General features: G+C 40.7%; 1 protein-coding gene across 1 annotated transcript in view; it reads left to right on the top strand.

Annotated features, from left to right (window-relative positions):
- The window catches only part of LOC128059977 (fatty acid desaturase 2-like protein FADS2B), a 42,097-nt gene that overhangs the window by 10,527 nt on the left and 15,864 nt on the right, over positions 1 to 15,706 (top strand). The window contains exons 2-4 of the mRNA XM_052652204.1: positions 2,426 to 2,536; positions 12,212 to 12,409; positions 14,536 to 14,637. Of these exons, the coding sequence (XP_052508164.1) occupies positions 2,426 to 2,536; positions 12,212 to 12,409; positions 14,536 to 14,637 (411 nt within the window). The remainder of the gene's footprint in view (positions 1 to 2,425; positions 2,537 to 12,211; positions 12,410 to 14,535; positions 14,638 to 15,706) is intronic.

Consider the following 15,706-nt stretch of genomic DNA (forward strand, 5'->3'; position numbering starts at 1 on the left):
GACTTTCTTCAGGAGGAGCATACTTGTCAAATAAAGTTAATTAAGAAAAAATAACAACTCATTTTTGAAGGTCTTTTGAGAAGATTTCACAACTTACTCAGTATCTAGACTCTAATAGTGAATTCCTTCAAACTGAATATTCTAAGACTGCCTGAGCCATATTTGTACTGCCCATTAATGCAATGAAAAGAGTTCCACACAGCAGGGCAATTCTTACTCTTCTGGAAAACTCTGTAGGTCTTCAGGCTCTGTTGTCACAGTATTGACCTGTGAATCTTGCTGAAGATCAGAAGAAACAGTGAACCCAGAGGAATATTAGCTTCAGCACACTGTTCCAGGGCTCTGGGCGACTTCTCAGAGTAACATGCAAGTCCAGGGCCTCACCCCTGCTCTACACCCTGACCTTGATCCCTCAGAGCGTTTCTCACTCTCCTCTGTTCCTTAACAGCAGGCAGAACATGATTTTTCAGTATGGGCCACCCTGAAATGTTTTAGTCACATTGTTTATCACCGAATGACTCTCATCCTGGTTAGGTAAACTAACTTTAGTGTCATTGAATGTGACAACGAAAACACATCTTTGGAAGCAGCATTTCCCAAGGGGGTCAGAGCAAGTGTACAAAGGCAGAAGGAGCAGCAGGTCCTGGACTGGTTCTCACAGATACAAATCCCTTCTTACATCACCGAATCTAGAAAAGTGAGTCTAAAGAGTTGATACTGCACGCTTCTGAATAGCCTCATTCATGTCATATATATACATACAAGCCTATACATATGAAAATGCTCTATGTGTAGGTTTGTATGTAGTTCTAGATGTATCTAAAGTTGCTTTAGATTTTGAAGATGGAGGGTTCATTGTCTTCACTAAAACAATTCAGAGCTCACTTCGAGTGGAGTATGGAAAGAAAATCTCTGAACTGTTATATTTAATTGAAGAGAAGGAAGGCAGGTCTCTCTTATCCTGTGTATCTTAGTCATTCAGTCATGTACAACTCTTTGCAAGGCTGTGAACTGTAGCCCATCAGGCTCCTTTGTCCATGGAATTCTCCAGCCCAGAATACTGGAGTGGGTGCCATTCCATTCTCCAGGGTATCTTCCCAACCCAGGGATCTAACCGGGGTCTCCTGAATTACAGGCGGATTCTTTACCATCTGAGCCATCAGGGAAGCCCAGAGGCACACGTATAGGAAAGAGAGCTAATATGTTTGAGAATTTACTATAAACCACTCAGATTCTAATCAGCTCAATTAATTTTTATAACTTTATAAATTGAGTAGCTATTACCATCACTCCCATGTTAGGGAAGAGAAAACAGGAGCATGGACTGGTCAAGAGACTTGTCCACAATTACACAGCAAGCATAGACTTACGTGTAGGAAGGCTGCTCGGGGATCCGGTTTCTTAATCAGCACTCTGCAACACCACCACTCCAGGGTATTGTGTGTGGATTCCACATATTCAAATTAATAAACCTTGGTTATTTTTCTTCATAAAGACCATTCCTATTCTCAAAACCATAATAGCATGAAGTCCAGTGTCTTACTCTTGGAGAAAGCTCCTTCCCCCAAAGCAGTTTAAATCCCTCGAGGAAAAAAAAAAAGTCTATGTCTTCTTTCCAAACTTAAGCAGGACATGAGAATCAACACTGCTTCTCATAGCCACTTGGAGTTACTTACTACTTAACATGGGAATGGAGTTGGAAAAATATAGTGGGTCAGCTCTATTTTGTGCCTGTCTCCAGCCCCTACAGAGAATGCTATGGTGCTTTTTTGTTTTTTGGTTTTTGTTTTTTAGAAAGAATGCTAAGGCTTCTTCAGTGATAAACTTAGCCAAGAAAGTGCCACTTTAGACAACTAAGGGTTCAAGGGCTTTGCTCCCATGCTCTCTTAGACATTTGTTATCATCATCAACTTTAACTTGTCTTTCCTTGGAAATAACTCAATGCAAGAGCCTCTGTCCCCTGGTCCTTGACCAAGAACTAAAAGAGAAACTGATAGACGTGGTTTGCATAGGCAGTCTTGGTTGCTGCACGCTCCAAACAGTGTGAGCAACTTCCACACCAAGCCTGAGGTTTGACTCTAAAGATTCACCATGGCCCACAATCTCAAAGCCAACTACTTCTTCTCATGCTCAATAAAATAAACAACAATCTCTTCCAATGCTTGGGGATCAACTTTCCACCCAGGACTTGCCTAGTAAGCCATGCACTCAGTGGGTGGATCTCCAGTGTGAGGCTCTCATAGAAGAATTTCAAGGGTAACTCTGATCAGTGAACTTGAAGTGTCAACCTAGAGTTAGAAGTAAATGCTCTATAACATAGTCTGTGCTGATTCCTAAGGTCGGTACAGAATGAGGTAAGACAGGGGAGATATCTGTGAATAAGCATGTCATTTTTAAGCCTCTAACAGTTCTCTCTGATTCACAGGACGTCTTCAGAGCCATGCATCCGGACCCTGACATTGTGCGGTTGTACCTTAAACCACTGCTCATCGGAGAGCTTGCTCCGGAAGAGCCCAATCAGGAGATAAACAAAAATGTGAGTGAGGTCTCGGGACCCAAGAGTATGTGGAGAGATGAGGAAGAGGTATATTTCAGGGGCAACTTATCATTTTCTGTGGGAAACCAGCCATTCTGCCTGGGAGGACCTGCAATAGCATAAATGCTGTTAAGTCACTTCAGTCATGTCCGACTCCAGGCGACCCCATAGACGGCAGCCCACCAGGCTCCCCCGTCCCTGGGATTCTCCAGGCAAGAACACTGGAGTGGGTTGCCATTTCCTTCTCCAGTGCATGAAAGTGAAAAGGGAAAGTGAAGTCACTCAGTCATGTCCGACTCTTAGCAACCCCATGGACTGCAGCCCACCAGGCTCCTCCATCAATGGGATTTTCCAGGCAAGAGTACTGGAGTGGGTTGCCATTGCCTCCTCCAAATAGCATAAATGAGTGGATTCCAAATATTTCAAAATAATGACATCCTCCTGAGATCCTCAGAATTCTTAAACCTCTGAGAAACAAAGGAATGGGATGCTTGGCCCTGTGCCAAATGGTAATTCCATGTTTCTAACTACCTACTTCTTGCCACACAACTTACAAGTAACTTTTCTTTTTCCATGACTGCTTACGATTGTTTGATGTTCCCTGTTAAACCAGTTTCCATGAGAGCAGAGACTATGTCAATTTTGCTCATCCCTCAGTCCTCAGTACCTACCGGTGCAGGATTGGACCTGTAGTAGGAATTCCATAAATAGCTGTTGAATCAATGATGTGACTATATCCTAATTATAGTTCTTTTTACAATTGGAGAAATTACAGTTCCAGGAGAATAAACTACCTTCTGAAAAGCAAAGACAGGAACTCCAGTTCACCTCTACCTGTCTCCAAACCTTTGGGTATTCCCCACGAAAAGCACCACTTTTTTATTTCACCAAGACTTTGGTTGACTGAAAAAGTGTCTTCAAAGGGCAGGGCCTCCATAAGACTAGAATTCACTAGAATGGTTGCACACAAAGCTTAAAGGGATTTTAGGTAATATTAAGCACTTCTTCTTTTTTTTTTTTTTTTTTTTTTTTTTTTTGCACTTCATGTTTTAAAACAGCTTACAATTGTACCATTCTTTTGAAATACTTTGTACAAGGTGGTGATCCAGATATCACTGTGCAGCAGAAAGAATATGAATTATATTTCCATTTTAAGAAATGAAGAAACAAACTCACAAGGGGATAGCAGGAATCTGAGGAAAGAGGACTGGTTAAGTGCAAGCCCAAGACGAATACTTAGGCTGACACCTGAGGCCCATGTGCATCCCTCAAGGCTGTGTGCCAGGAAGCAAAGCACGGTACTGAGACGAGTGGGCCATCAGGCACACAGACTGGACACAGCCCGGTTCCTATGACAAGGTGTAGGAGCCGAGATATTGTTGTTTGGTCAGTAAGTCATGTCTGACTCTTCACGACCCTGTGAACTGCAGCACACCAGGCCTACATGTTCCTACACTATCTCCCAGAGTTTGCTTGAACTCATGTCCATTGAGTCCATGATGCCATCCAACAATCTCATCCTCTGTCGCCCTCTGCTCCTCCTGTTCTCAGCCTTTCCAGGCACCAGGGTCTTTTACAATGAGTTGGTTCTTTCCATCAGGTGGCCAATGTATTGGAGCTTCAGCTTAACCATCAGTCATTTCAGTGCAAATTCAGGGTTGATTTCCTATAGGGCTGATAGGTTTGGTCTCCATGCTGTCCAAGGGACGCTCAAGAGTTTTCTCCAACACCACAGTTCAAAAGCAACGATTCTTTGATGCTCAGCCTTCTTTCAGGTCCAACTCTCACATCCATACCTGACTACTGGAAAACCCATAGCTTTGACTATATGGACATTTGCTTGCAAAGTAACGTCTCTGCTTTTGAACATGCTATTTAGGTTTGTCACTGCTTTTCTTCCAAGGAGCAAGCATCTTTTAATTTCATGGCTGCAGTCACCAGCTTCAGTGACTTTTGGAGCCCAAGAAAATAAAGTCTGTCACTGTTTCTATTTTTCCCCATCTATTTGCCATAAAGTGATTGGACTGAATGCCATGATCTTCATTTTTTGAATGTTGAGTTTGAAGCCAGGTTTTTTACCCTCCTCTTTCACCTTCATCAACAGACTCTTTAATTCCTCTTCACTTTCTGCCATTAGAGTGGCATGATCTTATCTGAAGTTGTTGATATTTCTCCCAGCAATTTTGATTCCAGCTTCTGCTTCATCCAGCACAGCATTTCACATGATATACTCTGCATATAATTTAAATATGCAGGGTGATAATATACAGCCTTGACATACTCCTTTCTCAATTTGGAACCAGTCCATTGTTCCAAGTCTGGTTCGAACTGTTGCTTCTTGACCTGCATACAGGTTTCTCAGGAGGCAGGAAAGATGGTCTAGTGCTCCCATTTTGTTATGAGTTTTCCACAGATTGTTGCAATCCACAAAGGGTCAGAAGAAACAATAAACCCAGAGGAATGTTAGAGTAGTCAGTGAAGCAGGTTTTGTTTTTGTTTTTGTTTTTTTCAATTCTCTTACTTTTTCCATGATCCAACAGATATTGGTAATTTGATTTTTTGATTCCTCTTCCTTTTTTTAAATCCAACTTGTATATCTGGAAGTTCTCAGTTCATGCACTGTTGAAGCCTAGTTTGAAAGATTTTGAGCATTACCTTGCTAGCATGTGAAATGAGAGCAATTATGTGGTATTTTGAATGTTCTTTGGTCTTGCCTTTCTTTGGGATTGGAATGAAAACTGATTTTTCAAGTCCTGTGACCACTGCTGAGTTTTCCAACTTTGCTAGCATGTCGAGTGTAGCACTATAATAGCATTATCTTTTGGGATTTCAAATAGTTCAGCTGGAATTACACCACCTCCATTAGCATTAAATCACCTCCATTAGCATTTTTCATATCAGTGCTTTCTAAGGCCTACTTGACTTCACACTCCAAAATGTTTGGCTCTAGGTGAATGACCATATCATTGTGGTTATCTGGATCATTAGAACTTTTTTTGTAGAATTCTCTTTATTCTTGCCACATCTTCTTACTATCTTCTTTTCGGTGAGGTCTTTACCATTTCTGTCCTTTATTGTGCCCATCTTTGCATGAAATGTTCCCTTGACATCTCCAATTTTGTTGAAGAGATCTCTAGTTTTTCCCATTCTATCATTTTCCTCTACTTCTTGCTTTGTTCGCATAAGAATGCTTTCTTATCTCTACTTGCTATTCTCTGGAACTCTGCATTCAGTTGGGTATATCTTTCCTTTTCTCCTTTGCCTTTCACTTCTCTTCTTTTCTCAGATATTTGTAAGGCCTCTTCAGATCCCACTTTGCCATTTTGCTTTTCTTTTCCTTGGGGATGAGTTTGGTCACCACCTCCAGTACAATGTTATGAGCCTCTGTCCATCGTTCTTCAGGCGCTCTATCAGATCTTATCCCTTGAATTTATTTGTCACTTCCACTGTATTACTGCAAGTTCCTACCTGAATGGCTTAGTGGTTTTCCCTACTTTCTTCAATTTCAGTCTGAATTTGGCAATAAGGAGTTCGTGATCTGAGCCATAATCAGCTCCCAGTCTTGTTTTTGCTGATGTATAGAGCTTCTCCATCTTTGGCCACAAAGAATATAATCAGTCTGGCTTCAGTATTGACGATCTGGTGATGTCCATGTGTAGAGTCGTTTCTTGTGTTGTTGGAAGAGGGTGTTTGCTTTAACCAGTGCATTCTCTTGGCAAAAATTTGTTAGCCTTTGCCTAGTTTCATTTTGTACTCCAAGGCTAAGCTTGCCTATTACTCCAGGTATCTCTTGACTTCCTACTTTTGTGTTCCAATTCCCTATGATGAAAACGATATCTTTTTTTGGTGTTAGTTCTAGAAGGTGTGGTAGGACTTCAGAGAACCATTCAAATTCAGCTTCTTCAGCATTAGGGGTCAGGGCATAGATTTGGATTACTGTGATACTGAATGGTTTGCCTTGGAATCGAACAGAGATCATACTCTCATTTTTGAGACTGCACCCAAGTACTACATTTTAGACTCTTTTGTTGACTATGAGAGCTACTCCATTTCTTCTAAGGGATTCTTGACCACAGTAGTAGATACACTGGTCATGTGAATTAAATTCACCTATTCCCTTACATTGTAGTTCACTGATTCCTAAAATGTTGATGTTCACTCTTGCCATCTCCTGCTTGACCACGTGCAGTGATTCATGGACCTAACTTTCCAGGTCTCTATGCAATATTGTTGTTTACATCATCAGGCTTTACTTTCCCCACTAAACACATCCATAACTGGGTGTCATTTCTGCCTTGGCCTAGTCTCATATTCTCTCTGGTGCTATTTCTCCACAGTTTCCCAGTAGTATATTGGACCTCTACTTACCTGGGGGGGGGGGGGGGGGGTCATCTTTCAGTGTCATAGCTTTAGCCTTTTCATACTGTTCATGGGATTCTTGAGGCAAGAATCCTGAAGTGGTTTGCCATTCCCTTCTGCCATTCCCACTTCCACCATGGCCCATCCGTCTTGGGACCCTGACTTTGAAGGGCTTGAGACTGTGGGATATGAGTCTAGGCCAGTTACCAAACCTGTCTGTGGTTCAGTGTCTCTCTGTGTAAAATAGCAACAATAGAATCAACCATATAAGTGTTATTGGGAGATTACTGAAAGAGTTAAAGGCATTTAAAGTGCTTAGAACAGTGCCCGGAATGTAGAAAATGTTCAATAAACTTTAGAGACTACAATTATCATAAACTCAGCAGTCACGCAAGTACCTTGCAAGCCTCTAACTTTACAGAGTCATTTAGGGAAGGACGCACTAGGGTAAAAAGAGGAAATGATGCAGAGCTTTGTTGTTTTCCCTAAATATTTTCTCTAAGGAAAACATAATCCCATTCATGGTTGAGAGCTATAATTGTTCATTATCTAAAACAGTGTTGATCCCTGAGGGTAAAGAGCTGATATGAATTTTCTTTGTGCATCTGTGATTACCCGGAGATATGTATATAGACAATTAGTGTTTGAGCACAAAACTGAATGTCAGGAAGTACAGGCTAAAGTCCAGCTTCCATCACTTGCTGAGGATTTCACATTAATCACTCTTCTGGGCTTTAGTGATCCCCAACAGTACAGTGGCTGTGATGGTAAAATCAGCCAAGCTTGGAAACACCCTGTTGCTGTTGTTCAGTTGCTAGGTTGTGTCTGACTCTTTGTGACCTCATGGACTGCAGCACGCCAGGCTCCCCTGTCCTTCACCATCTCCCAGAGCTTGTTCAAACTCTCATATCCACTGAGTCGGTGATGCCATCCAGACATCTCATTTTCTGTTGTCCCCTTTTCCTCATACCTTCAATCTTTACCAGCATTAGGGTCTTTTCCAATGAGTCAGCTCTTCCTATTATGTGGTCAAAGGATTGGAACCTCAGCTTCAACATCAGCCCTTCCAATGGATATTCAAGACTGATTTCCTTTAGGATTGACTGGTTTGATCTTCTTGCAGTCCAAGGGACTCTAAAGAGTCTTCTCCAACACAACAGTTCAAGCATCACTTCTTCGGTGCCCAGACTTCTTTATAGTCCAATTCTCACATCCATATATTACTACTAGAAAAACCATAGCTTTAACTAGACAGACACTTGTTGGCAAAGTAACGTCTCTGCTTTTTAAAATGTCGTCTAGTTTTGTCTTTTCTTCCAAGGAGCAAGCAAGGTTCAGTTTCATGGCTGCAGTCATAGTCTGCAGTGATCTGGGAGCCCAAGAAAATAAAGTCTGTCACTGTTTTTATTGTTTACCCCATCTATTTCTCATGAAATCATGAGACCAGTTGCCATGATCTTCATTTTTGAATCTTGAATTTTAAACCAGCTTTTTCACTCTCCTCTTTCACCTTCATCAAGAGGCTCTTTAGGTCCTCTTCACTTTCTGTCATAAGGGTGCTGTCATCTGCATATATGAGATTATTGATATTTCTCCTGGCAATCTTGATTCCAGCTTCTGCTTCATCCAGCCCAATATTTCTCATTATATAGTCTGCATAGAAGTTAAATAAGCAGGGTGACAGCATACAGCCTTGATGTACTCCTTTCCCAATTTGGAACCTCAGTTGTTCCATGTCCAATTCTGTTACTTCTTGACCTGCATACAGGTTGCTCAGTAGGCAGGTTAGGTGGTCTGGTATTCCCAGCAATTGAAGAATTTTCCACAGTTTGCTGTGATCCACATGGTCAAAGCCTTTAGCATAGTGAGTGAAGCAGAAGTAGATGCCTTTTGGAATTCCCTTGCTTTCTCTATGATCCAACAGATATTAGCAATTTGATTGCTGGATTCTCTGCCTCTTCTAGATTCAGCTGGAACATCTGGAAGTTCTTGGTTCACGTATTGTTGAAGCCTAGATTGGAGAATTTTAAGAATTCTTTTGTTAACGTGTGAAGTGACTGCAATTGTGCAGAAGTTTGAACATCCTTTGGCATTGCCTTTCTTTGGGATTGGGATGAAAATTGATTTTTCAGGTCCTGTGGCCACTGCTGAGTTTCCCATGTTTGCTGGCATATTGAATGCAGCACTTTAACAGCATCATCTTTTAGGATTTGAAATAGCTCAGCTGGAATTCTATCACCTCTGCTACCTTTGTTGGTAGTGATGCTTCCTAAGGCCTACTTGACTTCACACTCCAGCATGTCTGGCTCTAGGTGAGTGATCACAAAACCATCATGGTTATCTGGTTCATTAAGATCTTTTTTGTATAGTTCTTCTCTGTATTCTTGCCACCTCTTCTGGATATCTTCTGCTTCTGTTAGGTCCATATGGTTTCTGTCCTTTATTGTGCCCATCTTTGTATGAAATTTTCCCTAATTTTCTCAAAGAGATCTCCAGTCTTTCCCATTCTATTGTTTTTCTCTATTTCTTTGCATTGATCAGTGAGGAAGGCTTTCTTATTTCTCCTTGCTGTTCTTTGGAATTCTGCATTCAGATAGGTATATCTTTCTTTTTCTCCTTTGCCTTTCACTTCTCTTCTTTTCTCAGATATTTGTAAGGGCTCCTCAAACACTGCTTTGCCATTTTGCAGTTATTGTCCTTGGGGATGATTTTGATCACCATCTCCAGTACAATTTATGAACCTAGGTCCATAGTTCTTCAGGCACTCTGTCTATCAGATGTTATCCCTTGAATCTATTTCTCACTTCCACTGTATAACTGCAAGTGATTTACTTTAGGTCATACATGAATGGCCTAGTGGTTTCCCCTACTTTCTTCAATTTCAGTCTGAGTTTGGCAATAAGGAGTTCATGATCTGAGCCATAATCAGCTCCTGGTCTTGTTTTTGCTGACTGTATAGAGCTTCTCTATCTTTGGCTGCAAAGAATATAATCAATCTGATTTTGGTATTGGCTATCTGATGATGTCCATGTGTAGAGTCATCTATCATGTTGTTGGAAGAGGGTGTTTGTTATGACCAGTCTGTTCTCTTGGGAAAACTCTGTTAGCCTCTGCTGAGCTTCATTTCGTACTCCAAGGCCAAGCTTGCCTGTTACTCCAGTTACCTTTTGACATCCCTTGCATTCTAATCCCCTGTGATGAAAGAAAGCTAAGCGCTGAAGAATTGATGCCTTTGAACTGTGATGTTGGAGAAGACTTTTGAGAGTCCCTTGGACTGCAAGGAGATACAACCAGTCCATCCTAAAGGAGATCAGTCCTGAATATTCATTTAAAGGACTGATGCTGAAGCTGAAACTGCAATACTTTGGCTACCTGATGTGAAGAACTGACTCATTTAGAAAGACCCTGATGCTGGGATAGATTGAATGTGGGAGGAGAAGGGGATGACAGAGGATGAGATGATTGGAAGGCATCACCACCTAAATGGGCATGAGTTTGAGTAAGCTCCACGAGTTGATGATGGACAGGGAAGCCTAGCGTGCAGCAGTCCATTTGGTCACAAAGTGTCAGACACGACTGAGTGACTGAACTGAACTGATGATAAAAAGAACATCTTTCTTTGGTGTTAGTTCTAGAAGGTCTTGTAAATCTTCAGAGAACCATCCAACTTCAGCTTCTTCAGCATTAGTGATCAGAGCACAGACTTGGATTACTCTGCTAGTGAATGGTTTCCCTTGGAAATGAACAGAGATCATCTGTCATTTTTGATTTTGCACCTAAGTACTATATTTTGAACCCTTTTGTTGACTAGCACACTTGTGTGATCTATTAAAGTTATCTGTGGCCACCAGCATTCTGATGTTCATGGGGTCTTTAGAGATGAGCCCATCCAGACCCTTCCCAGGTATTGGATCATTTAAAAGTTGTATCAGTGAATTTTGAAATGAATTTTCTTGCTTCTAGGATTGTTCATACCTTTTTTTTTATTAATATTTCAAATTTTACTCTTTTCTTTTACATCTGAACAATCAAGTTTTCATTCTTATACCCTGGTCACTTTCTCAACAGTCTGAGTTTCAAACCCACTATAGTTATTAAGCTAAGGAGATATTTCTTCCCAGGCCTTCTGCTGACTCTCGAGTATGTGCAAGTTCATAAATCCATGCTGGCACTTGACGTACATACGTAAGCACAGTACATGTACACAGAATAAAGACTCCTTCAGCCAATAGACACACCACAAATACCACAGGACACCCTGTCTTGTTCCTCAGAGCTTCTGAGCATCTCACAAGAAATTCATCCTTTGAGCTAATCTAAGTGAACGCTATCTGTCATAAAGGAGTATTTTGCACACACTAAATAGCTGATAACATAAAAAGTAACACAGAGCCGTATAGATAGCAAAGTTCCCCAAAGTATAATCAGAGATCAAACAACACATTGATTTAAAAAGGCAATTATTATTAATAGCTACACACTTCTACATACAAAACAGACAAACAACAAGGACCTACTGTTTGGCAGGGATCTATATTCAATATCTCGTAATGGTCTACAATGGGATAGACTCTGAAGAAACGATATGTGTGTGTGTGTGTGTATATATATATATATATATATATATATACACATATATATATATATATATGTATGATTTGCTGTACACCTGAAACCAATACAACATTGTTAATCAACTATACTTCAATAAACCTTTTGGTTTGGAAAAGTAGAAAATTAATTTAACGGGTTTTCCCTGGCAGCTCAGTTGTTGACTTCTCCTTTCAATGCAGGGGGTGCAGCTTTGATCCCTCATCAGGGAATCCAGATCTCACATGCTTCACAGCCCCCAAAAAAACAAAAACGTAAAATAAAAGCAGTATTGCCACAAATTCAATAAAGACCTCAAAAGAAATTATCTGCATCAAATTTGTTTAATTAATCAGTTTTTAAACGAATTGTTAAAGTTATGTATCTGTTCACTGAACCTCCTCCATCCCCCCAAAAAGAAGTAAGTTATAAGTCCCATTACAATGTGAGGACAGTTTACAAATCACTACTCATTTGTCTCTTCTCCAGAAAAAAAAAAAAAAAAAAAAATTATCATAACTTGTTTTAAGCATTTTGCTTTCTGTTAATTTTTTAAGGTTTCGTTTTCTTGTTTAAATTATGCCTAATTAAATTTATTAAATAAATAAATGTCTATTCATAAAATTAAGGTATCATACATTGATAAAATAGATTAATAATACATGCTCATCTGTGCTCCCTTTCCACTGAAGGAACTAATTCCTTTCTTGCATGCTTATTTCACAGTCCTGGTTGGTGGAAGATTTCCAAGAACTGCGGAGGACATTAGAGACCTTGAATATGTTCAATGCCAACCTGGGGTTCTTCTTCCTTCACCTTGCCCAGATCTTGATTTTGGAGGCCCTGGCTTGGGTAATAGTGTGGCATTTTGGCAGTGGCTGGCTTATCACAATATTCATTTCTTTTCTTCTCACGGTTGCTCAGGTAAGTAGGTATCTTAAGCCCAGGCAGTGGCTCTATGGGAAGCCTCAGAAGTTTTCTTCTCTCTTTACACTGGTATCAGTGGCTGCCTGGCACTTCCTGTTAAGCTAAGTTATCTGTAACATGGGGTAACAATTTTTTATGGAAATATTCTGAGGAGAACTAAGCAAGTTACTCTGTAGAGTACTTAGCACAGAGACTGGCATGTGGTAAATATCCTTACAGTTGCTGCTCTTTGCCCGACGTTATCCACACAATGTAACTGCAGTTCCGTTCTAGGCCACGTAACCTTCACCTTTGTCCTTCATTCATTAACCAACCAACATTTCTCATGGTTGTTCGACGATTTTGTTAAGATTATAGGCACACACACGAGCTTATTTTGTTCTCTTTTTAATCACTCAGTTGTTTCCAACCTTTTTGACCCCATGGACTGTAACTGGCTCCTCTGTCCATGGATTTCCTCAGGCAAGAATACTGGAGTAGGTTGCCCTTCCCTTTACCAGGGAATCTTCCTGACCCAGGGATCAAATCTGAGTCTGCCACATTGCAGGCAGATTCTTTACTGTCTTAGCCACCATGAAGAAAGGAAGCCCCACATTAATTTATACCTATACGTGTGTGTGTGTGTGTGTGTGTGTATATATATGTGTGTATATATATATATATATATCACTATTTATACATGCTGTTTAAACATGCTTCCACTTTAAAAAAAAAAAAAGATTCTACTAAAAAGAAGTTATATATCTGTATTTTTTAAAAAAATTATGTGAGACCCTAGCCAAAAGCCTCATTTCACCAATACTTATCAATACAGCAGTCTATGAAGAGAGTCTATTTACTATTACATGATAATAGGATGGTTTTTCCAGTGGTCATGTATGGATGCGAGAGTTGGACTGTGAAGAAGGCTGAGCGCCAAAGAATTGATGCTTTTGAACTGTGGTGTTGGAGAAAACTCCTGGGAGTCCCTTGGACTGCGAGGAGATCTAACCAGTATATTCTAAAGGAGATCAGCCCTGGGATTTCTTTGGAGGGAATGATTCTAAAGCTGAAGCTCCATTACTTTAGCCACCTCATGCTGAAAGTTGACTCATTGGAAAAGACTCTGATGCTGGGAGGGATTGGGGGCAGGAGGAGAAGGGGACGACCGAGGATGAGATGGCTGGATGGTATCACAGACTCGAAGGACGTGAGTCTGAGTGAACTCCAGGAGTTGGTGATGGACAGGAGGCCGCAATTCATGGGGTGGCAAAGAGTTGGACATGACTGAGCGACTGAACTGAACTGAAGGATCATGTATTCTACCAGAAATGGCAATCAGCAACTGGCATGTAGCAGGGCAATTGATAAATCCTTTGAATGAAGCACAGATCTCTGAAGATGGCATTCTATGACCACAACACTGTATTGTGGACACAAAGGGAAACACACCTGACCCTGCACTTGGGAAATGGTCTTCCAGGGGAGGAGCTGGTCATTGAAATATGGAGACATGATATAAGGCAGAAGGAAAAGAAACAAGCATGTGCTGTTGGAGCAGAAAGAGGTATCTAATTCTAATTGAGGCAATTGGGGATGATTTCATGGAGAATTAACATCAGTGTTAATTACAAAATTTTATCTGCTCATTTTTTTCTTGAAAAGTCAACGTGCTTTATTCTTTGAAAAACAACTTTTGGAATCAAGAAAGGAAACAAATATTTGACTGCTTAGCATTATCAGGAATTTTACATGTATTCAGCTGCAAAACAGCTGAATGAGCAAGGTATATTATAATCCCTGCTTCTCAAACAAAGAACTGAGTTCAGAGGTACCGACTAGCTTGCCAAGAGTTGTATAACTTGTAAAGTGGTGAAGGACAGTTTAGAGCCCTAGTCAACCTGACTCCAAAGGCATCCTCCTTCCATTCCACAATGGAGATTGTGGCATTTGAGAGAAGAGTACTGTCAGCTAACAGAACCACCTGTGCAAAGGCACAGAGATGGGAAAGAACACAGCAAGTGTGACAGACACACACAGAGATCTCTCAATATTCCCAGGGGTTCCCAAGTCTACCAGAGGGCTCACTTACTAATTTCTTCTTACCTTGTCAACTTCTCTGACAGTAACCCTGTCTCTTCTAGGCTCAGGGTTCATTTCTGCAACATGACATGGGACACCTTTCCATATTTAAGAAGTCCAAGTGGAACCGCCTGATGCAAAAATTTGTGATGGGTCATCTCAAGGTACAGAATGTTCCAGGAGTATGATGGGATTCTGAAAGTCATTTCACTAAGCAGTGCTTTCTACATACACTTATCAGCAAAAAATGTTACTACACACCCCACAAGTAAATGTAAATATACTAACAATGTAGTGACTACACACACACACACACACACACACACACACACATTATAACATATATGCTAAAATTAGAATTTTAAATGTTTAGGAGAAATGGTTAATTTTATTTCAGAAGTTCTGTTTTTTCTTAGCCAACAAACTATTTGGCCCAATCCCTGGTACACCATTAAAGAACCACTTCTCAGGACATATACCCTATAAAGTCATGAGTAGAGATATTCTTAGAAGGGGTCTGGACATGTACTTCTAGGAGGCTAGGGGAATCCAGCAAACCATTTAATCCTGGGAAGACAATGTACAAATAAAAGAAATGATGCAGAATAGATAAAAGTTTAACAAAAGAGAGAAACCATGGAAAGTTAGATGGCTCGGTTTAAGAGTTGAGGGTTGCAAAATCCAGACTACTGGAAAAAGCAGGGGCAGTTGGTCTTATCCCCCTCAGATATGCTCCAGAAGGACAGGAACACTATCCTATGCACCCCTGAAATGCAGCACCTAACAGAGTGCCTAACACACAGTAGGCCTTCAATAAGCATTTGTTGAATGCATGAAGGAATGGATGGATGGATGGAATGATGGATGGATAGATGGACAGATGCTAGATAACAGGACATGGATTGATGAAAGTAAGTTTTAGCCCAGGCTCTGATAATGCTCACTGTGCAACCCTGAACAAGTCAGATTCTATCTCTGGCTCTCAGTGTTCTCATCTCGAAAACCAGGACTTCAACTGGATATCAGCTTTTCTATGATGTTCTAGGATTTGGTGAGAAACCAAATGACAGAATGATCTCTGTTCGTTTCCAAGGCAAACCATTTAGAATCACAGTAATCCAAGCCAAGCTAACTCTGCTAGCCTTTGCCCTGCTTCATTTTGTACTCCTTTTCAGTATTCTTGCCTTGATAACCCCATGAACAGGATGAAGTGGCAAAAAGATATGACACTGA

Source organism: Budorcas taxicolor, chromosome 15, assembly GCF_023091745.1.
Source record: "Budorcas taxicolor isolate Tak-1 chromosome 15, Takin1.1, whole genome shotgun sequence".
Classification (NCBI taxonomy): domain Eukaryota; kingdom Metazoa; phylum Chordata; class Mammalia; order Artiodactyla; family Bovidae; genus Budorcas; species Budorcas taxicolor.